A 24,724-nucleotide genomic window follows, 5' to 3' on the forward strand; every position below is an offset into this window, starting at 1 on the left:
ACGCTCCATGTTCCAAACCACATCCTACACAAAGTACCACCTGAAGAGCTGCTCCCAGTAAGGAAGCCCTGGCCCAGTAGGTGTGAGCATGCTGCCTCACTGTGAGGCCTCTCTTTGGGACACTACCCTTTGGAAGGCACTGAAAATACTGAGGTATAAAAGCCCGTTTAACCTTATTAAACTTGGGATTCCACGTAGTACTGATGTTTTAAGGAATATATTTTTGAAAATACCACCACAACATACCATTCATTTATGGTGGCAATCAGAATAGGATCTGAGAAACTTAGTGTTGACCCCTTGTATTGGGGAGGACAAAGGACACAATGCTGTGAACCACCAGCTCCCCGGTGTCTGGCCTGGTGCACACATCACCAACTGACCCTCTCTGGCTCTCTGCTCATTGGTCAGACTGACTCGTCAACTTACCTGAAAGGGGTCAGGTCAGGAAGACAAGTGTGTAGTTAGCTCACTTCTTTATCCAAGACACAGACAGGTCTTGGACCTATCCCTTCAAATGGATGCAGGCCCAAGACACACAAAAGCATGGAACAATGTCCAAGAGAACCCCGTGGTTGTCAGCAGAGATGGCAGGGTACAGTAACACGAAAGGATCAAACAACCCCCTCCTCTTTAGGTGGATGAGAGTGTGTGAACCTTTTTTTGTAAACTACCATTTTCTTCATTTGGCCAACTCCCTCCTTAATGACCATGATGTCTTTGTCACATCACCGCCACTGACTATGAACTGAAATAGAAAGGGAGGCAGAGGAGTGGGAAGTGCCAGGGTTTGGGCTCACATTGACTTGGGCCTGATGCTGTCACTTCCTGTCACTTCCTGACAGATTCTGAATAAGTAACTCTGCTGAATCTCAGTGTCTAGCCCTCTGCTAAGTGTTCAGCACTGGTAGATAGTCAACACCCCATAGCCATGGTTAATATGAAAATATAGTAATACTGCTGCCAATAATAATATACACAGTGGGCCAATAGGGCTACCTGGAAATGGAAGAGTTTATTAGTCCTCCACTCTCACTGAATAGAAAGTAGTCTTTTTAAAATTTTTGTGAAGCAGAAAGTTGAGTTCAACAAATGTTTACTGAACATATTCTCTGTGCCAAGACTTTTCTAGGATTTATGGGCACAAGACATGGGTGATACCTTTAAGGATCTTTGAGGTTGGCCAGGGCAATTGACAGGTAATTCCCTCTTCAGATGTGATGCTAATGATACTGGGACTAAAGTGAGGTGAGGGAATCATGGGCACAAAACTTAAGTGGGTGCTCAAAGGCTCAGCAAATGAGATAAATAATATTTTAATGCAATATTCAAAGAAATAAAAATCAAATACAAAATTTGAGATGAACAAACTAAAAAAATATTAAATAAAGATAAAATCTGAGCAGGGAGCCAGTCACAGAATGCACATCTATAATCCCAGCCACTCCGGAGGATGAGGCAGGAGGATCACAAATTCAAAGCTACCTTTAGCAACTTAGGTTTTTTTTTTGTTTGTTTGTTTGTTTTTTTAAACAAAACAAAACAAAACAAAAGACAGGATCTGACCTTTTACTCATACAATCCACATCACTTGCCTCACCCAAGTCCTGGGCTTGATGAAGCTAACATTTATAGGCTCCTTTCTATGCAGACTTCCTGGGTTCTGTCACTTACTACCCACATGACTGACCTTGAGATGGTCTCACTGGGCTTTAGTTTTCTTATTCATAGAGAGTAATAATGAGATCTATCTTGAATGGTTGGTGGGAGGACTAAATTAAATGTTTATATAAAACATGTGGCAGAGTGCTTGGCAAAAGTAGGTGCTCAGGAAGGACCATTACAGTTCTTAAGCTCAGAAGGGCTGAGTACCTGGCCCCAGGTCTCACAGCTGATGAGCAGCAAGACTGGAATACAAATGCAACCTGCTGGAATACCAGCTGCCCTGAACAGTTGAGAGAGGCCCAGGGTGTCAAAGGGGTACAGAGAAAGGCACTTAGCTTGGTGTGTCTGGAGGATCATGAAAGCTTTCTGGAAGTCATCATCCTTGTCATTCTATGCACGTCAACCTACGAGTTATTCCAAGAAATTGCCAGAATGCAAGCTTCACAAGGACAGGGGCCTGGCCCATTTTTGTTCACTCCTATAAATGCCATGCCAGGAACAGTTCCTGACATGTAGCAGGAGATCAGTAAATATGTGTGAAATTGATGACAGAATTAAAATGATTATCTCAGAGAGCTATTCATTTTTTAAAATAATTCTTTAGCCACTGATTTTACTTAGATTCTAATTGTTCTAGGGGCTTCCTATATGCCATTTGGAGAGACTCAGGTTTGAAAATTATGTAAAATCTGTTCAGGGAAAGTCTTGTCAGGTTCTTGCAGAGAAGATTCTAGCTGGAACCATAGCAACCTGCATGAAATATGAACACAATTCCCATTCAATCTTTGACCTACCTTCTACTATTGTTATGTCTGCAAGTAGTGTGTTCAACATATGGGTCATAACATCTTTGGTGCAAAGCAGGGTCATACTGCCTAGGTGATCAACTCATTACAGAAAACAAATTCCTTTTTTAAAAAAAATCATATCTCTAACATGACAACTGAATAGCATCATAAGAATTAATTCCCCAGTGTTGGAAATTTTTATAGCTAGAATTTCTGGTAGGAAATTCCTAAACAAACTAAACTCATAATTAGTCATGGCTTTCCACATGACATTAACAAAATTGGATCCTATCACATCAGGAAAGAAGAGAACATTCATTACCCCTAGAGGATGGTAGGTAAAGAAGGGGAGGGAGAAATCACTTCATAAAACATAAAAATGAGGCATATTAATGTGGGCTTTCCCTCCATTGCCAAAGTGTGTCTATTTCATGACAGGTCTTCCAAGGTTTGGCTATGACCTCAGAAGATAAAGGGAGTATCACTGCACACTATGATTTTATCAAATTAAACATGAACATACACATGTGTGTGTATACACACACACATATACATACACATGTGTATATGTATATGTGAGTACGTACATGTATACGTATATATTAAATTGTTGATCATAGAATGAGTTCTGTGTTGGAGTTTTCATTATTTTTATGGACCGTGAATGCTGTATGAAGCTTTTGACAGAAATCTGCTATAATTTTCTTATTTTATAGATGAGGAAACTCAAGGTGAAGTGATTCACCCAAGGTTCCAGGGCAGTTATTAGTAGACTGAGGTAGATTCCAGCTCTGTAGGTCTAGTCTCTGAGACAATCTCATTAATCTATTTGCAGTATCAACCTTTGGGGCTGGAAAGCCTTTCGTGTTTGAGTTTATGTTTTGTCATGGCTGCCAATCCTCATGAGATGTGATGGCATCATAGGCTGCTGTACTGAGGCAGAGCCAATCAAGGCGGACACCAGACAGGTCTCTCCATCATTAACAAGGGAATCCTCCAGGAAGAGCTCAGATGGTCAGATTGGTGGTTTCCAGCTGCAGGTGGTATATTTCTGACCTCCTCCTTGGTGATAAGCATTACAAAGCAACAACAGTGAATTCACTGTGCTTTTGGGAATGAGTCTGCCCATTCAAACACTCCTTTTAACATCTTTCTGTGTATATGTGTATAGATAACACAGAGTCAAAAGCTGGAACATATGTGAAACTGTTGGAAAAAAGCATTTTTTAGAAAAGGGACTGTTAAAATGAATATTTGAAAATCCACAAAATTATATAATACTCCTCAGATTCACACTCCTTTGTCAAGAGGAACTATATCATTAACTTCTCAAGCAGATCATTGGGAACCTTGGTTTTCAAGGACAATGGCAAGCACCTAGGCTAGTGAAAAGCAACTTACTGGAAAATCTCATTTATAATCAGATATGTTTTTATTAGGCTTTTATCCTGCTCTGCTGACATATGTTCCACTCAGAAAAATAGCAGTCTTTAAGAAAGCTAAAATTACCCTCAAAAATAATTCTAAGGATTGGTTACCAGTCACCCATTACTACTTGAAAATCTTTCTGGTTTGTAATTTATCTGAAAAGCACCTTTTATTTGTAAAATGAGAAATCACAATTCCTGTGTATATTTTCATCAGGATTTTTGGGTAAATTTATATATCTATACCTATATGGACATATATGTTATCTTTATATATTCATATAATTCCTTTCAATCTACAAAGAGGCCACAAATGTTAGGAAGGATTTACTGCTGAGGTGGCAAATCATCACTGTTATTCTCCTGCGATTTTGACTCCAGAATCTCTAGGCAAGGGCTGGAGGCCTGGGCATGTGTGGATGGGGAGGTGGTTGTGGGGGAGGAGGATGTGTTTCCTTAGTGTCCTTATTGCTTGTTCAACAGGCAAATCATATGTTGACCTCTAATTGATAAATTCTGATTTTAGAAAGATTTCTGGGCTTTTGGCCCAAAAGCACTGGAGAGAGAGGAATAGGAGAGTAATATGCAGATGTTAACTCCAGCGATTATGCCTCAAGAAACAAAAGTCATCTACTTAATTTTGAAATGAGGTTTCTCGTCTTTGACTGGAACTGATAACACAAAGACCAGCTAAAACCCTGAATGAAATGACCTGTTCGATGCTGTGCTTTTGTTGATAGTGACAAAATGCAGGAAATGAAAAAATGATAATTACTCTGTATGCTGAGAACAGAAGACTAGAAAAGAGCAGGGTCTAAGGGTCAGTTCAGTCAAATCATAATCAGCTGGCAAAGAAGCAGTTTAAGCCATTGCTAGCTGGAAAACTCTGCAGTTACTCTGACCGCAGCCCTTTACTGGATGTGTCATCACTATTTGCTACCACTATTAAGTTAGCGCTCAGGAAAATCTCGGTTGTTTTTATTGTTGATTGTGGAATTTGCATAGGTCATCTTTGTTGACCTCCCTGAAGGTAGGAACCATGTCTCATCCTCTGTGCATTCCCAGCAGCTAGCACAGTGCCTGCAACAGGAGGATTCAAAAAGTTGGATGAATTTCTCACTTGTATTCAGCTGTGATATCCCCTTGGTGGGGAGGCAGGGACAAGTATACTTGAAGATGCTTTGAAGTGTGTCATGAATTACCAAATTGGTTCTTCCATCAACCTACTTCATGGTCTGTTCTAACATCAGAGTAGCTGTAGCTGCTGAATTCATCAGGCTCTGTTAAAATATAAGGATGATTGGGAAAGACTAACAGGTTAAACTCCACTGGTCATCAACACCTTCCTAGGCTTTAATTTATCCTTTTTAGTATGGTGACCAGCTGAGTACAGTTGACCAAGGAAGTTGAAAGCATACAACATGGTGGGTTCTTAATAAATAATGTTTCAATGATGAATGAATGAATACTTCTGCATAGCTGTAGAAACATTTGTTGAATTCCATTGTATTTTTAAATCAGTTGTCTCCATAGCAATCTAACTTTTAAAAGGATAGTCAAATTATTACTCCAAACAACATAAAATATTTTATAGTACAATTTGGTTATCATCAGGTGCTTTGAGAAGCACTACTTACAGCATCCCCTTGAAAGACAAGAAACCATTAGGTTAGCAATGTTGCTGATGAATACTTGCAGAATGCAATTGGAAGTGGCAAATTTCGATTTGAAGATTAGTCTGATTAATTTAGGAAGTCAATCTGAAAAGCATTGAGTCCTTGCATGGGTTTATAAAATCTGAATTGCGTGATAATTCTCAATTTACATAGTAGTCTGAGTAATGTGGCATGGAGGTTGAATAGAGAGAATCTGAGGACTTTGGGCCAATACCCTTGGAAAGCCCAGGGATCCCTATCTATAAGACGGGAATAACAATATCAACCTTGCGGCTGTTATGAGAATTCAATATCAAAATGTTAATATTTTGAGAATGTGTTTTGTCAGATAGTGTGTCAGGTTTGGGGACTGCAAGAATGAGCTAAAGAATAAGGTGTCTTGATTCTGGCAGCTTCCATCTAACAGTGACACAAGGAGACATGTAATACCTAGAAAAGTACTGGCCTGGAGCGTGCCTGATAGAGGAGAGATACAGTGTTATGCCAACACAAACTGTGGGAAATGGAGGTTACTTTAACAACTTCAGTATTAACAACTTTAACAGTATTAAAGCTAATGAATTGCCCATCTGTGATACTCTAACTTAGCTCAACTCAGAGACTCTAATTGCAGTCTCAGCTGCCCTCTGCCCTAGTCTCCTGAGCAACGGCACTCTGCAGCTTCTATACTCAACCTGACTCCAGGTGCTGGACCTATATTAATGGAACTCTCATTCGCCTGACACTTAGCGCATTTGGAACCAGCCTCAGGTGTGTACACGCTCAAGTTACTGCTGCCACTGATGCCTGAGTATTTTCAGGACTGGCCTCAGTTTCCCCTTTAGTACTCTTAAACTAACAACTAAACAACTTCAGAGAGAATGGCAGAGTGAAAAAGCTTCTGGAGTCCAAATACTTGATTTGAATCCCAAATTTGCTTTTTAACCTTGTGAGCAATTTACTTAAAAAAAAATTATTTATTTATTTATTAGTTGTGGTTGGACACAATACCTTTATTTTATTTATTTATCTTATGTGGTGCTGAGGATCAAACCCAGTGTCTTGCATGTGCCAGGTGAGCACTCTACCACTGAGCCACAACCCCAGTCTGTGAGCAATTTACTGAGTTGCTCCAAACTTTGGTTTCTCATGCATATCCTGAGGTTAATAATATTACCTAGTTTCTAGTTTCATAGACCTGCTTTCAATATTAACTGGGATGATGTATAAGTTAGCACTCAGGAAAATATTGGTTATTTTTATTGTTAATTGCGGAATTTGCATAGGCCATCTTTGTTGACTTATATGCAGACATTTTTACAGGGCATCTGTGACATCTTTGAAGTTTTAACATTTGTGATTTTAGATCTATTTCTCTGCCACCCCCAGTGCCATCTTTTATGGTGCATATTTTATTAAGTTTTCTGGCTGAATGACTTCTTTTTTATAAGGTACTTTAAATTACCAAAGCTCTTTCATCTAGGTAACGTCCTTTGACTGCCACAAGGACCCCAGCAATGTGGCACGGGAGAAAGGCCTATCCTCCTGCTGCCGACAAGGAAACCAAGGCAAAAGCAGATGGAGTGGCTCTCCCAAAGTCACATGAGGGTGTATCGAATTCCTGCTTGAGCTGGTAAAATTACTATTTAATTATCAGAGCCTTATTCATTGCAGGGACTCAGAAATAGGCACAGGAAATCAATTTCAGAAAATCAGTCAGCAGTAACTGAGTTTTCAGTGAGTTGGAAAATCAGACTGAATAATTAACCGCCAGACATGGGCTGTGAAACCTAGACATGCACATGGAGGGGTTTGTTTGTTTGTTTTTTTATCTTGTGAATTCTGCTTTCATATGCCATTTGTACACAGAATCTCAAGGACACTCACAGCCATTTCAAATTAAGGTCATAAGTTTTTATGGTTGTTTAAAAAAAGTGCTTCCACATTTCCATATGTCTTACATTTTCCTCTTTAGAAACATGGCAAATTCCTGCCCCTAGGAATGAGTCATAAACCCCTTCCCAAAAAGTGGGGATCTTCTCCCTGCCCCTGTGGCCATTTCTAGAAGGACATTGTTCTTCCTGTGGGGAGATTCCTTTTTGCTTTTCTCAATTCTATCATGACTTTTGACACCAGGACAGAAACCCAATGATAATCAGACTTCCAGAACCAGTTGTAGATGCTGCCTCACATCCTCTTGGCCTCCACCTTTCTCAGCCACTGCCACCCCAAACAACAGCACAGCTCCTGTGTGGCCTCTGGCATTTTTCTGTCCTGGTCTGCTCTGATTCAATGTGTGGGACTGGGGATAGCCGCAGGGACACCCAGCCCTCAGGTATATGAACCTGGAAGTGTGTGGGGGTCAGTACCCCTCATGGCAAACTTTGTCTGACAAAGATGGAGGCTGGTGGACAATTTTGAGATGTAGCATATGAGGCTTCTCAGTTGTCCATGCCTGGCTGACCATGGTGATTGCCAACTAGTAGATGTACTGTTAGAATGGCTTCCTTCTTTCCCCATTTCACGGTCCCAGCCACCCAACTCTTACTCTTAGTATTGTTTCCAAAACTAAACTAACTGCATGCAAGTCCTTGTCTCCAGCTGTGCTGAGCGAGAGAGCAACAGGAACCCAGGTTGGTTTTTATTTTACTCTGATCCAAATACATCTGGGAAGGTCAACAGTGTCATATTGTTTCCCCAATTCAAATGACATCTATTCTTGATTCATCCATTCAAGAGGGCATATGGTAATAGTGAAGAAAGCACTAGAAGAGGAGCTTCTAGCTGGAACTGGGTTCCAGTTTTGCCAATAATTAGTTATGTGATTCAAGCTGCATGTATTTGGACCTCAGTGCATGATCTGCAAAATGAAAGAGATGACTTGACAACATTTCCAAGATCCCTTCCAGTTCCATGACTGCATATTATGAAATAAAAGCATTTGAGGGACAGTTCTCCTCAATAACCCCAGGGGTTGTTTTGGCTAAAAATATGGCAATACACTGCTGCAACTTCAGACAGACAAGGGAATCAGTCCCCTGAAGGGCTAGATTAGAGAACGCTCAGCTCTTCAGTACCTCCAAAAACAATAACGCTTACAGAAAAAGAGCAAGCCAGCTTCTTCCGGAGTCAGCAAACATTAGCTGAAGCTGCAGCATTAAGATAAGAAGAGAGTAATGAGAAAACGACTGGCAACCAACTTCCTTGACTGCACTCCCGCGGTCACTGGGTGACTCGTCACATCCCTAACAGGTCTTGATAAATGGACTCCAGTAGGGAGATTTTTTTTTTTTTTCCCTCCTTTAAAAGTTACTTGGAGACTTAGCTTGGGAAAATTCTTCTACTTTGAGAAAAAATAACACATACCCCGCAAGTGTCAGGGACAAGAAATAAAAGCATTAAAAAGATATAGGCTTTCCATAAATCCCAAATCAAAGAGTATCAATCCAGGAAAAGATGGAAGGTCATGATTGTTAAGTAAACCCAAGGGCCACAAAACATGCAAAGTAAATAGGTATGAAAGCAACTGAAATTGTAGTTCTCACCACGTATAAGACATTTAAGACATTAAATCAGAATTATTATCTCAGAGGTGGTATTATCTCTGTTTTACACAGGAAGAAGAGGCTCAGAGAGGTAAATAATTTGTCTGATGATATGCAGCTAGTTAGCTACAGAGCTGGGATTTTTGTTTTTGAAGTTTATATTTTATATTATTAAAATAAATATTTACTAAGCTAATACATGCACATAGTTAACAAAGCAGCACTAAAAGGCATATAAATAAAGTCGTGGTTTTTTTTTTTTTACCTTTGTATTTTTGATGCTTTAATTTGATTGTTTTTATTTTGGCTCTCACGTTCTTAATTTCAAGAGCAATCTCCATGGTTGCTCCTATTATTATTTTTAAAAGCATCCCATTCTTGTTTCATAGATGCGATACCTTGGTTTTTCAAGGATATTAACAACAGTTTTTTTGTTTTCTTATATGTGCCCCACTATTCCCTGTTGTTTTTCTCTTAATTCCATTTTCCCCCTGTTTGTTTAGGCCTCTGTTTTCACATACTGGAGGCTTATAAAATATGATGTGACTCTTGGCTGTCTCTGTGAAAGTAATAATAAAGAATTAAAAGCTAAGTAGGAGTTGTCTCTATGTGTGTGTGGTGTGAGGGTGGGGGAGTGGGTAGGATTGCTAGAAAAAATACAGTAAGCCCAGTTAAATTTGTGTTTCAGATAAAAATTCATTTTTAATATAAGTATTCTCAAATATTTCAATGAACAATTATCCATTGTTTATCAGGAATTTAAATTTAACTGGACCTCTGAATACCAGGGATAGATCCCAGGGGCACTTGATGTAAGCCACATCCCAAGCCCTTTTTAATATTTTACTTAGAGATAGGGTCTCGCTGAGTTGCTTTGGGCTTCACTAAGTTGCTGAGGCTGGCTTTGAACTTGCAGTCCTCCTGCCTCAGCCTCCCAAGCTGCTGGGATTACAGGCATGCACCACTGCACCTGGATGGCTCTGAGTTTTTAATATGTACTGCTTCCATCTTACTGAGCTCCCTCTTTTGAGTCCTGCATCCTGTTCCCACCCTGTACTTCTCTTGGGTCCAGGGTCCTTTTACTCTCTGTAGAATGGACCTCTGGCTCTCCGGGTAAGGAAAGGGGACTAACCTGGCCATGTTGGTGGAGGACATGATGGGCTCTGAGTATTCCATAAACTGGCTTGCTGGCCCTCTGCTTGCCTTTAGCTTTGAGTTCACATCCACCTTTCATAGAATTTTTGTCTCAAAATCCCAAGTCAGGTTTTACGGGGCAAACTGGTTTGTGGATCCTGGTTTCTATTTCCTCTCTACTAGGTCACCTACTGTGGCAGTTGGTAGGCCTTTCATTTTCCACAAATGTATTGGCATCTTCTGTCACTTGCTGTGTGACATTTATCTTTCAGATTTGTGCCTTTTTAATATTAAATTTATTGTCATTTTGGTAGACTTTTAGGAGGGAAAAGACATAGATGCTTGGGCTCAATCCATCAGATTTTACTTAGAAGATCAGAGTGAGATTTAAATTCATGCAAATATAACTCCAAAGCTTTTATTACCCCCACAATACCATGTAAGTAATCCGTTCAGCAGAATCCAACAATAAACACTGTGGCAATACTGCTAATTGTCTACCCCAATATCCCTCCTTCCTTTCTTCTTCAGTATTAGAACTCCTGGTTTTTAGCTGGGCATATTGTTCCCCAGAATAGGCTTCCTTTCCCAATCTTCCCTAAAGCAAGGTATGGCAAAGTAACTCAATTTTGACCAGTGAAACATAAGTTGAAGGACAATGTGACAGTTTTCAGAACATTCTCCTAGACAGCTTGCATTATCCTTTTGTTCCTTTCTTCTTTGTCCCTCCTTTCTTTCTGGTGGCTGGAATGTGGACATTATGGCTGGACCTTGAGCAACTATCTGACAGAGAGGTGAAGACCATGTGTTGAAGGTGACAGTACAGAAGAGTGGGAGGAGACCAGGTCCCTGAGGACTCCACATACCTCCTCTACCACCTCCAGAGCGCTGATTTACTAACTTCTTTTATGTGACAGAGAAGTAAGTCACTGTTACTTAGTTTCTCACCATTGAAACTAATCCTAAATGACACAATGCCAAAGTGAAGGAAGATTTAAAAGGGACAAAACAGGACTTCCTAGAAAAGGTAGATGAGATGAACTTAAGGATGGGCAGTTCAGCCAGATGGGGAAGTGGAGGGAGAGGATTCCATGCGGAAACGCTGATATGACAGGGGCTACTCGGCAGTGTTTCAAAGGGTGATCTGTAGACCACTCTGCTATAAGTTGACACATCATGTGGAGGAGAAGTGGAAGATGAGAATGAAGGAAGATCGGGACCAGATAATGGAAGGCCTTGGAAGTTGAACCAAATTTACAACTTTCTTAGAAGGTAAGGGAGACACTGGAGGTTTTTTGAGATGGAAGTTAAAAATACAGGTCTAAAATGTGAGGGGGTAGAGCGGAGCATTTCAGAGTCTTCTTCATCAGGTAGTAACCTATGCCAAGTTAACACAGAAGTAACGCCAGTGGAGAAAAAAAAAATGGGTTCAAGATCTCACATGTAGAAAAAAGGGGAAGGGCAAGTTATAAGAGATCTGGAAAAGAAGAGAGAAACAGCTGTATGTTGAGGGAAGCAAAGGCAGTAGAATTGACAAGGAAAAGTCCATAAACCTTCAGATATCTGACAAAGCCAGAAGATATCAGGGTCTTGGTGATTACTGAGAACACAATTTTGGTAGAATGTGGAGGTGAACTCTGCTCTCTTCTCTCATAATATGAATGCATACTAAGAAAATAGAGGAACTAACATGCTCTGTTTATCTAAAAAAAAAGTAGTGAAATAAACACAAGTTGAAAAGCAACTAAAGATCTTCATGGATTCAAGTGAAATAACTTGATAAGGGGGAGAAATTGTTTGGTCTTTAACATAGGAGGGGACTGTCTATGTCAGAGGAGGGAGACATTTTCAGGTTGCTAAAACAGGTGGTACCTGAAGGAGCACTGGGAAAAGGGACGGATGGAATTTTCTCTGAGAGAGAGGCCTGAACTGTAGAAAGAAGGGAGAGCCCTCTTCTGAAAAAGATAAATGGAGATACCCAGTGTGAAGTTTGGATTTCTAGCCAGTCTTTCATCAACAAATAGTTTTCATCATCATCGTCATCATTATCAGTGCCATTATAGATCCATCATAATAGTCTAAAATGGCAGTTTTAGACAGTATCTAAAATAAAAGTGACCATCATTTAGTTTCAGAGTCAAGAGTTCCAAACAACGTTCATAAAACAGAAAAAAAAAAGATATAAATCTTGCCATTGTATCCCAAAATCTCTTGACTTATATACACACACCCTAAAGAACTTCAAAGGAAAGAACAACATTAAGAAATTTAGCCCTTTTACACATTGATATCAGTGCTAAAATAACAAGCAACCCCCAATCTGGACCTGAAAATTAATTATAAGAAGGAACTTTAGATATCCATTTGTCAAATAGATCAAATGCCAATACCTACTCAAAGTACAGCGTGAGGTCTGTTGCTAATATTGACTGCTTCAAAAGCTGCATAAGGTCACTATATTCCTGGGAGGACAAATTAGCAAAGATGTTGTGACCCTGTAATGAGAGAGTAAAAAGTCACAAAAGACATCATTAACCTGTGGTTGTTGATTACATGTTTTTCCTATATTAAGGGGAAAAAATGAAAAAAATCATTTTTAAAAGGCTTAATAAAATTTCATACAAATATAGATTCCTTGGCAAATACAGCAAAGCCAGAAAGTGAATCATATTTGAGGAGTTCTACTGTGGGGCCTTTATCATGTGTTTAGTGTCAAAGGGAAAACTCAGAAAATGTTTGAACTCCTCCTATGAATGTTTGTGCCAACAACTCCACCCAACTGCCTGTTTCCTAAGGAATTACATAGTTGAGAAGTTGGCAAAAAATTGGGAATCTTTTTGACCCTTCAATGAATACTAGTTTCACTACTAAAGTTTAAACTGGCATTCTGGAGATATTGACTGGGGCAATAAGTGGCTTGAAGGAAGATAAAAAGCCATTAGACAATGGGGACATTGGGCAACATCTGGAGACATTTTTTAATGGTCACAGCAGGATGTGGGTGTTACTTGTATTTAATGGGAGAGGCCAGGGATGCGGCTAAACATCCTATAATGCACAGGAGACTCCCCACAACACAGACCAACCTGGCCCAACCTATCAATGCTGCTGAAGTTGAGGGACCCTGCATTCAACTGTTAGGACCCACTTTGATGAAGGGTGTAGTAGATTAAACTTGTACAGTGAATAGTTACTGAATAGCTAGGATATATAAGCCATTGTTCTTAGAACAGCGGGACCATAAAGATGACTTTACCTAAGAAAATTTGTGATTGCAGCTTTATCTCCACACCTTTGAAAACCATTCTTGTCTTCATAAAAATTTGCTTTTCTGTAATGTAACCAATAATTCACTTAATTTGCTTTAAAAATTAGGACTTGCTGAGTGCAGTGGCACATGCCTGTAATCCCAGTGGGCTGGGAGGCTGAGGCAGGAGTATCAAGAGTTTAAAGCAGCCTCAGCAACAGCAAGGCATTAAGCAACTCAGTGAGATGCTGTCTCTAAATAAAATACAAAATAGGGCTTGGGATGTGGCTCAGTTGTTGAGTGCCCCAAATTCAATCCTTGGTACAAAAAAAAAGTTAGGACTTTTCATCTTTCAGGTTTTCTCAGCATGGAATATGAATTCGTAAGCCTGTGGCCTGGAAAACAGACCAATTTTAACCTTGTGTTGAGAACCAAGAGATGGTAGAGAAAGAAAGGGGCAATGGGACTGCCTATCATCTGTTCTTCAGTAAGAAGAAAATTAATTCTTTCAGGAAACCAGAATATTAATTAGTAAATCATCTCTTACCAGGCACTAGATGATAATTTGCTTCCCTGAGTTAATTTATCTCATTGGGTGAACCCTACACTTCTTAAAGACTAGAGTATATTGGTTCCATCTGGGACCAGGTCCAATATTAATAATAATTTCCAAATGAACTCTTTCAGACCCTTAATTTAGCCATTAAGAAGAAGACAAGTAACTAAAGGAATGCTAAACCATAATTCTGCCCAGGTTTTTCTCCAGGAGAATTGCCCTATGGGCTAATCACAAGTGTGTATTTGAGGCCTGGGAAAAAAATGGCCAGAAGCTATAGAAAAATAGACACCCGGATTGAGCCACACAGCCTCCAGTGAAAGAAAAACAGCCTTGAGCAGCAAGAGTTAGGAAAAGTTAACATTCAGACAAGGGGAAAACTGCTCTGAACTTGAGGATCCTGGTTATTTGTAAGGGTGTACATTTTACTGCTATTAAAGGACTTAAGTAACTAATATCATTTCCAGAGAACAGAGTGACAAAGCTAAAGAGATCAGCTTTCGTTAAAAAAGAAAAAACCATTAATTTGCATCAGTGCATAGTTTATATGCAAATTTGCCTTGCACAGTGCCTCAAAGTTTGGTCCCTGAAGTGGAGTTGAATTTCCCTGAAACACCGCTTCTACCCTTTGTTTAGGAAGGCAGTGAGAGTGGAGCTGATGGAAAGAAAATTCCTCAAGCCACCCAGCGTTGTCTGTGCTTGTGCGTCATTTGGAAAATGGGCAATAAGGTTGCCTGCATTTCTGCCATTCTAATGGACAGGACAGAAGGGGACATTGCAGTGCCAGGGCATTTGGTGCTGCACAAAGCAGATGCTCAGTACAAGGCTTCATTACTATCCATTGCTGTTACTCATTAGAACCCAGAGTGAAGGACGATCAATGTGTTATGTCTGTATGAACACAGATTCCACGCAACTGGGAAACTTACATCTGTTTTTAATCCTTGTTATTAGGAAGGTGGGGCTTTTTGGGGTCAGAGGTATAAATACACCATGTTTGCCAGTAAAGAAAAGATAGTCTGAGTTAAAGTGCCTCCTTTCCCACTTTCCTCTTCTAGAGCACTCGGCTAAAATGTAGCTTTCATAGGAAAATTCCACAGTTGCCAGCATGCTGGCTAACTGAGAGCCTAACCTTGGGTATTTCATTCCCAACTGAAAATGCATCGCCCCCAGCAGGCTGGCCCTGCCCCAGCCTGTATTCACATTCCGGAGCGTTGACTCTCCTTTATGAGGTCGAAGGCTTTCGTGATATTGCAAAAGACAAGCTTTCTCAAAATAGTCTGGAAGAAAAAAAAAATCCTCCATATTTAATGATGCTATTCCAGCGAAGCAGGGCCTTAATGATGATAATAATAATAATTAATGGCACAGCTAGAGAACTGACAAATAATGGGGAACAGATGATCCCTTCTTGGCCTCAAAAAAAAAAAAAAAAAGTCTGTACGCCTGCAGAAAATTAAACAGATCCTTTCCTAGCAATTTAAAACTAAGACGCCTCAGTCAGAGTCAGTTCACTAACTGTCTCTGTTTTTCTCCATGGAAAGCTAAAAGTATAAAATTCCAACTACTTCTGACTCCTGCATTGCCACAGGAAGCAAAATAAGGCATATGGCATCAGCCCTGGGTCTTATTTTTAGTTGTAGTTCTCACTTTCAAACTGGTCCCATCAGCAATTTTAAATTCTTTTATCTTTTATAGGTTTCTTGATTGTGCTATTAAAGTGTAACTTTCTCACCCTGTTTTTGTTTCACCATCTTTTAAAATGGCTCGGGGTTTTCACAAAATGGGAATGTTAGGCCACTTAGTACTTGGATCCAGTCACTCATTGTGCTTCTAGGTTCCTTAAGCAAGGCAAGCTCTGGTGACCGCAAGTGAGTCTGCAAAGCCCCCTAATCAATAAGGAAACCCAAATGAATCAGCGCAAGAAGAATCTGAACAAGGTCCTTAGTCAGGCATCTGAAAAATCCAAAAAAAAAAAACCCCACAAAAGCCTGATAGTTTGACTTACATGTGCTTCTCTTTTTCTATGTGTGGAACTACAAAGAAAGAGAGTTAGGAACCAGATATCTGGTCCTCTGTTGAGGGGAGAAGTGGAGCAGGTCGTACCTCACTTTGAAGGATCATCACAGCGTGGTTAAAATGGTGATGCTCTAAGGTAGCCGAGGTTCCATAGAGTTGGGCCAGCGCAGAGCCACTCCTGAAAGAGGACCGAAGACTGAGTGAGCAAGGCCCTTCAACTTGACCCTCCCCACACCAGCTCTTTGTATCGAACTGCTTTTCCTATGTGTGACAAAGAACTGTAAGCAGATACTTTCTTCAGTAACTGTGTAGCTTATCATCTTTTAAGTAGACCCTTCAAGAACTTTCTGTGTCAGGCTGGATGCTGCAGATATATGACTAATAAGGTACAGTCTCTGCCTCTAAGAAATTTACAGATGAGCAAGAGAGATGCAACATAATCATAAGAAAAAAATATTGCACAAAACAATAATACAAATACTAAAATGTTCCAGGTCCACTCTAAGTGCTATGGTGGTGGGAGGCAGGATTTCTGGCTCTGAGATCAATGTAGTCTTCCTTAATTAAAACTTGTGTTCTGAGGGTCAGAGCACTTCTCTTACACCAAGTGTATTTGACTTTTCATAGGAAAAGACCTTGTGAATATTCTGCAGCGTTATATGTACATACATTATATGTACGATGTTGAAGACCTTCTGTTATGGTTTCCCAGCCACCAATCACACTGAGATAGCTCTGTAGAATTCCGCAAAGTTTCCTGGATTTGGAGTAAAATTTTAGCTCTTCCTGCAACTGGTAGAGTAATATCATTTGGACAGTGACTTGGCCTCTTTACGGCTCAGTTCCTTTGTCTCCAAAATTATGATAGTACCATCTACCTCACCTGTTACTTAAAAAACTATAATAAAATATTTAAAAGTGACTATCACAGTGTCTGCTATGGAGTAGATTATAGTCTATATTGATTTTAATCAAGAGTTAAAATAGGTATGAATATTTCCATCTTAAATCAAAATTATACTTGAAGGGATTGCTTTATCTGTAAATTTTGTTTATGTAGAACAACCCATCCCTGAATAATGTTAAATTCAATAAAGTGTTCATTTAAAGAGTTAGGATATCTTAGGAGATGAGAGAGAGGCCCAGAGAATCCTCCAGTTTAAAGGGAAATCAGGGATCCTGAGGATCCATGTACCCTGTGTACCTTTCTTGCCTTTTATTGTAGGGGCTTGGACATTGAAAGGAAAATTTGTCCTTAACTTGGAAAATACTGTAGATTGACAGCTCACAGCCTGTCCTGCTAGTGAGAGGAGAAAAGTCCTGTATCTAAGCACAATGTGAAGGATTTCAGTCTCATGCTTCAGTCCCACCTACAGTGTGAGGCAGTCTAAGACTTCAGTTAGTTTCTGGGGTACAGAAGGACCTGTGATCCTTGGAAAGATCAGAGCTAACCATTATGTTAGGAGAAATAGCAAGGCTTGTTAGAGTTAGTAAGAATTATGATGAAGAGGGCTAGCAAGAAAGGCATGAGATTTTAATCAGATATATGTTATTTCTTTAAAATTGCTTTAATCTATATCATCTAATAAGTAAAAATTCATTAGATCAATCTTAAATGAATTAAGATTTAATGTTAGTTACTAACTAATCTTACATAGAGTTCATTTCTATGAAAACAATGCTTCTAAGGTAACATAGCTAGCTAGTATCAGTTCTAGATTTGGATCCAAGTTTTTAAGCTTCTTCTCATTGCCTAATGAGAATGATTAACAGACATTTCTGGTTTTTGATACTCTATTTTAACAAGGTGGTTGTCACCAATGAAAGAAGATTTCAAAATTTAATTCAAAATTCTACTAGTATGACTGCTAACCACAAGCTCAGATTCCTGTGGTTTGAGACTCTCAATCAGCCATGCTCAGATACACCCCACTTACTGAGTGATCAGTGAATCCTCATGACAGAGTCTTGATGAGAGGTAGACTCAAGATACAAAATATTATCTTTTTCTTTATTCATGTTGATTGAGCAGATTCCATACAAGTTAAATTAGTTAGATGGTGACAATTCTCTTCAATTTTTTTTCTCAAGATGAATAAGGAGTGTTTTTTCCTTTAACCAAGGGTCATCTTATAACAAGCAAACTGAAGCTCCCTATGACACAATTCTCTCCCCCACCAAGTCCAAGTGGCTCCTGAACTGCTGTGCTTCATTCAAGGGCCTTTAGGGTATTTGTGCAAAAACAGCTATGTGACTGTCCATGGTTTGAGCATCTTCCTCATCAGATTCCCTTTGTTCCTTTCAGTAATTCCATCTTACATTCTGCCTGCCTTCACACAATTCTGACTCAATTATAGAAGATAGTAGATTTTGCAACTGGACCATATTAATGCATGAATGTGCAGGAAGACATTGTGATTCATGCATCCATTCATCCATCTATCATTCATTCAATTCAGCCAACAAGCACTGATGACTATTATTATGCCAGGCCCCAGGCTGGAATAGGAAGATACATGACTCATGGCTCTTATCTTCAGGAAGCTCGCAGTACATTATAATTTTGCTGGGGACTTTCTCTGACCAGTCTTGCATTAAAAATGCTCACCTTTCTGCAGCAAGGTGCCATGTTAGCATCCAGAGGATGGAGTTTGGTACTAACTCTACTTTCAGTTTTCTAGAGTAAAATGAGTTAAGTGAGACTATTTTCATATGTGTCTCTTATTTACACTATTAGATTCTGTCCCTGTGGGAATTTCTGAGACTTTCAAACCTGTCAGTGCCTCATTCTCTGGCCAGGCCCTATTGAGAATGCTGCTTACACCTATCATTACATACTGTGTACTTCTTGGGACCACCAGGAGTGAAATCCAGAGTCATAAACCTTGACTCAAGTGGTAGAAAGTAAGCCTGTTAAGATGAGCTTATTGAAATGTGTTCCATAGAATACTAGTTTCTCTGGAATGTTAAGTGGCATAAAGGGCAAGAAATAAAACAAGGATCCATGATCAAATAAAGTTTGGAAAATGCTTGCTTTAAAAATTTAAACTTTTTATATTGTGGGATTTCTCAGAGGCCTCAATATGTAAAAATACACTATTGTGATCATGCAGAAGGGGGATATTATCCACTTTTAATTGAGCCATTTTTAAAAGAGGCCACTTCTTCCATGTAATATTTTTGTGTAAAGGCATATCTCTACTTCTTCAGGTAAAACATGAAAATGAAACCCAAATCAATCACATATGGAATAAATTGATTTTGACATCATATCTCATGTTAGTTGTCTGTGGTAAATGTATCATCATACGTAGCAGTGAAAATATGATTAGATATATGTAGAGTGTGAGAGAGGAGAGAAAGCACAGAACATTGATACATGTGAGTATCCATGATGTGCTATCGATTAGGTCATCCCAAATACTCAAGTTTTTTATTTTTGGACAGGCAGAACACCAAGGAAAATTTTAAAAAAGAAAAGTCAAAATAAAAATTCTCTTTCTACAGGCACCAGGAAATTGAAATGGACCTTCATAACTTCCCTAGATATTCACATTCTCTGAAAAAAAAGACTTAATGGCAGCATGCAGCCATGGCTTACAGGGAAGTTTAAAAAGGAAAACTATGAAAAGTAATTAGGAAATTGAGAGTTGTTGGGAGGTGGTGAGGAATGGGATTAGGCTGTCATGGCAGATTAATGTGCCCCAGTATTTCACTTCTGGGACCTGGCCGAAAGCGACAAGATGGGTTTTCATTCCCAAGAAATGAGTATAAGAGATTATGCTAGAAATGAATAGAAGAAGTCTCCTAGGAGAATATACTACAAAGCTGCTCGGTACTGATATTTAATCATCGGGGGCAGCTGTAATAGAGAGGGGGATGAGTGGGGAACGCTGTCCCTGGAGAAAACAGGGAGAGGTGTGAACAGAGCAATTTCAAGGCCCCGTGGTACTGCTGCCCTCTTTACCTATTGATCATTCACAGCACGCACTCTAATGCTTAAAAATTAAGAATAAAATATGAAAATGCAGAGGTTCACTTATCAGAAAGGCTAAGAGTATAAATCAAATCGTACTCTAACTAAAGTCACACTTTTATTGTAGAGGCATTTTGCATTTTATATAGTAATTTGTCCCTTGCTAAATGTCTCCTGTTTCTTTATAGCCTTATATATGAAAAAAGGTAGCATATGCTTTGCTACATAATAATTGGTGCATTTAAATTCCATTTCCAAATCACTTGAAAGGCTGAAATTACACTGTGAACTCTTGAAGAGAAGGGACTGTCTACTATCTGTCCTTATTTTTCCCACAATGCCTAGCACAGGGCCTTGAACACAGAAACTCAATTATGGTGGAAAAGAAAAGGAGAAAAGGACATAGGTTTCTTCCTAAGAATCTTCTAAGTAATGGTATACTTTCTGAATGAATCCTATCCTAGTCAATATAAAGTTAGTTTTCACCATGATGTAAAAAGTCTTTTTCAGCATTCTTTATCAAAGGAAGTCTTAACTGAGGTTAGGCGATACTGGCATTAAGTGTCTGAAGTTCAAAAGTGACTCCATTAGGTAGGTGCAGGGCTGATGGATATCCCATGAGCTGATAAATTGTGTTCAAGGTTAATTATCCTGAGACGCACATCATACCATATTGTAACAAACAGATTTGATCATGTGACATTAGGATGCAAAAAAAGGGGAAGAATTGAAAACTAGTATCAATGACAATACCGTCTAATGTGTTGTAGAAGTTGTTGAGTCTTATACCAATGACCTGACGTCAGCTTCATTCTTTTTTTCCTTATCTATCTATCTATCTATCTCTATCTCTATCTCTATCTCTCTAGACAGGCCTTCTTTTCTTCAACCACTTGGGATGTGGTCATCATAGCTTTCCCAATATGGCAACCTCAGCTCCCAAGTCTGTATGAGCCTGCAGCTTGCATCCCTCAATATCATGGTAATCCAACTCCCAAATCCTGGGAGTTAAAATCTGATTGGTCTATCTTTGATTAGGTGTGTACTCTTGGTCTAAACAGCTGATGGATCAAGCTACCTCTTTTTGTGTGAGGCACAGGCCCTCTGACCTAGGAGGGGGCATTATTATCTGAGTACAACTATTACGTACTTCGCTATTAAAAGAACTCACAGAGGAATCCTTAAAAAAAATGAAATGCAGAAACAAGAACTCAAATAAGGAACTGTCTGAGACTCTATAATGAAAGCCTGTATAGTTCACACTTCAGTGGTATCCATGTTTTTAGTGTAACATCAAACCTATGTGTATGAAACTATGTTTTATAGTAATCCATAAAAGGTTATATGTATTTAAGAAATCAGGAAATTCTATTGAAAAGACATATAAAATAAGATAAAATTCATTCATGCATTTATCATTCACACATTTAGCAAGCATTTACTGTGTGCATATTATGTTCCTGGCACTGTTTAGTTGGTTCTAAAGAAGAAAGGGAGATGCACTTATAAATCAGCAATTAAAATGGAGCAAGATGCACACTTTTGAAAAGGCTTAGTGAGGCCATTATGAAGGCATAAAAAATTGACAAAGGGAGGCTGCATCAGGGAGCCCCAGGAGTGATGCAGTCAGAGGAGTTTTGGGGAAAGAAGAGGAAGGTCATTTCACACAGAGAAAATATCACATTGAGCATAGGAGAAATGTGAATTAGCAGGATCCCACTGAGAGCTTCCCCTGTGATCCTTGAATCTGGTACATAGATGCCTAGGTGGGGTGGACTAGGGTGAGTGGGTACTAGGTCAGAGAAATGAGCAAGATTCTGATTTGGGCATTAAGGTGCTAAACTAAGGATTCGAACATTGTCCTCAAAGTCACAGGAAGCCCATGGATGACTTTCAAGCAGAGGAACAGCCTGATCAGCTTTGTGAATCGATGAGGATTGTATTCTGGAGTGCCTGGAGATTACAGGAGAATTGGGCTCTTGTTTTCAGCAATCAGGAAAGAGGCAAAGAGGTAGTTACAGAGGCAGTGCATGTTGAGGAGGGGTACCAAGAAGGGAGTCTGGGTGACTCGCAGATTTCCGGTGGGGTCCATCACAGCGATAGAAGAGAAAGAGACATGCATGAAGAGGAAGATTGGGAATGAGAAGACTCTGGGACTCTGGGACTTTTCCCACTCACTTTTCTAAAAGTTCCTGGACATAACCTGTGAATTATGGTTCAAAGAAACAATTTGAGGTTCATCAGTAGATGAGTGGAGGCCCCACATGGGTGAGAAAGAGCAGGAGAGGGAAAGGGGACAATATCAGCAGTGAAGGCCAGGCAGGGGCAGAGGGCTTGAAGCAAAGGCGAAGGAAGGCCACAAAAGAAGATTAAAATCTTTGTGAGAAGAAGGAAGATCCCCTGAACAAAAGGAATGGCAAAACATGTCTCATGGCAAGAGCCAAGAATGGACGACAATAAAAAGGTCTAGAAGCTTTGGGGAAAAGGTGACATTACTGATGGTAGTTCCAGATAGAACTGGAACTAGAAGGGCAGGGTTTGGAGGGGAGTGAAGACAACAAACCCAGAAAACCCTCCAAGAAGCTTGAGTGGGAAGGAAAGAAAGAAAATCAGAACTTAAGCTAGAGGAAGAAATGAGGATTGAGGCAGGCTTTTCAAGATGGCGGAGAAGTGTTCATAGGACCAGGATACAGAGAGCCAGTAGAAAGGAGGAGGTAGATACCAGGGGGAGAGAAAGAGAGGGATGGTGCGAGGTCCCAGAGGAGAGAGCAAGGAAGGCATCCAAAGCAGAGGTGGAGGGATCAGCCTCAGACCAGGGAAGGACAGCATTTTCACTGAGATAGGAGGGAAGGAGGAAAGGATGGGATGGATAGATAAGTTCGTAGGTGGCAGGGGAGGAAATTGAGTGAGTTCTCGATTGATGGACTCAATTTTCTCTGTGATGTAGGAGGCAAGGTGATCTGCTGAGTGGGGTGGGGGAGGTCAGAAGCAGGGGATGGTTTAGGAAGTGTGGACATTTGGTGTATGTAACTGCTAAGAGAAATGAAGGACAGAGCTGACTGGAGATACAGAAAGATTGGCAGGGAATGCTGAGCACTCAGCTGAATTGGGAGAATAGATTCTGATGTGTTTCAGATTCTCACAACTGTGACATTTCCTCCCAAAGCCTTTACAAGCCTAGGAAAAGTGGCAAGAGATTGAATTGTGAGACTGAATAAGTTTTTTTTCTTTTCTTTCTTTTTTTTTTCCCAGAAAGGATGCCACAAAACCTTCAGAGGGCCAAGAAATATGATATTGGATCTTGAAAAGTGAATATATGAATTCATATATTGAATTGTGGGCTATAGGATGTAGGATGATTAGAAAAGGACACAAAATTAAAATTTATCTGCTAGACTAGGAGCACATGCAAGGGTCCAGGACTCCAAAAGTTGGTGTTTAGGGACCAAAAATTCCTTGAAATTCAAGGGGTGAATTTCAAGTGGAAAGCAATCTGTGGTCACAGAGGAGGCTGTTGAAATTTTAGATACTAGAGGTCAACCTCTTCTGGGGACTTTGGAATCAGTCATCTGAAAGCAAATCTCACCTTCTTCTTACAGCCTTCTCTGGTCTCCCTATCCCTAAACTTTTCTCTCCATTGATCTCTCCTTTTATCTCCTATATTATTTTGTTTGCAGATAGATAGTAAAAAAGGAACTGAAAAATGAACCCTCAATCCCAGAGTCCTGAGACCCGAGATTTGGTCCTATTTCCAGCACCCCTAAGTTCTGTGGCTTTGGCCACAGTGTGCACCTTCAAGCAACAACTTGCTTATGGACAGATTATTCTATCCATGCACATAATGCGAGGGTCAAATACCCCTGTATTTATGCAATTCTTTTGTCTGCTTTCTACTTTTCCATGGGAATAGAGATGAAAAGAGCAAAGACTACCCTCCTGTATGTGGCTTACTTCACTACAGTTTATACACATCCAATATTAAAGGGACCCTGGAAGCGATTATATTAGAGGAGGGAGAAATATTTTGCTTCATAAAATTACCTATGACTGGTTTTATTTTAATAGTCTAAAACCACATTTGAGAGTAGAAGCATGTCACATCATGAGGGCAAATATTCTGAAAGGGAAAACAGTAGACCCTTTAAAATCTGAGCTTGGTTCTCTGACTGAGGTCAACAGAGACAGACCAAATCAACAAGCGTGACATGAAGGGCAAATTTGCAATTAAAAGAAGAATAGGGAATTATAAAGATGGATGGGCCCCATGACATGCACGCCCAAGCCTGCATGGCCTTGGCCTCCGATGCCAGAAATTAATGCTTTACTCTTTAGCATTGGTCACCTTTGGCTTGGAACAGAAAGGCAAATGCATTAAAATAACAACAATTAGAACACTTACTTAGCTTGGAAGGCATTGTTGGTTCCCCTGTGGTCCAGGTCATGACACAGGCATCCCACAATCACCGCTAAAATTTCCACCTCGGTCAGAATCTCTTGAAACCCAGCGGTCTGCAAAGAAGGGGAAAACATCAACAGTCACTACCGGGGGCAGGGAGGACGGATAAGGTTAGTGGGCCGAGCAACCATCAGCTCTGTTATCATACCCACATCATTTAAGGAAATGATTAACTGCCACCCTCTTAGATGACAGTAAGTTGAGTGGTCAGCGGCACAGCCTCGGGTCCCCATGGTGATGAATTAACTTGCTGTCA

At 39.9% G+C, this 24,724-nt stretch overlaps 1 protein-coding gene across 2 annotated transcripts in view; it reads right to left on the reverse strand.

The window, feature by feature from the left end:
• Pde11a (phosphodiesterase 11A) overlaps positions 1-24,724 on the reverse strand; it is a 371,997-nt gene that overhangs the window by 48,451 nt on the left and 298,822 nt on the right. For both annotated transcript variants that reach the window (XM_026392015.2, XM_026392016.2), the window contains 3 exons: positions 24,412-24,521; positions 16,124-16,214; positions 12,609-12,709 (listed from right to left, as the gene is read on the reverse strand). In XM_026392015.2, coding sequence (XP_026247800.1) covers positions 12,609-12,709; positions 16,124-16,214; positions 24,412-24,521 — 302 coding nt within the window. The remainder of the gene's footprint in view (positions 1-12,608; positions 12,710-16,123; positions 16,215-24,411; positions 24,522-24,724) is intronic.

The sequence above is a fragment of the Urocitellus parryii genome, chromosome 1 (assembly GCF_045843805.1).
Source record: "Urocitellus parryii isolate mUroPar1 chromosome 1, mUroPar1.hap1, whole genome shotgun sequence".
In the NCBI taxonomy this organism is placed as follows: domain Eukaryota; kingdom Metazoa; phylum Chordata; class Mammalia; order Rodentia; family Sciuridae; genus Urocitellus; species Urocitellus parryii.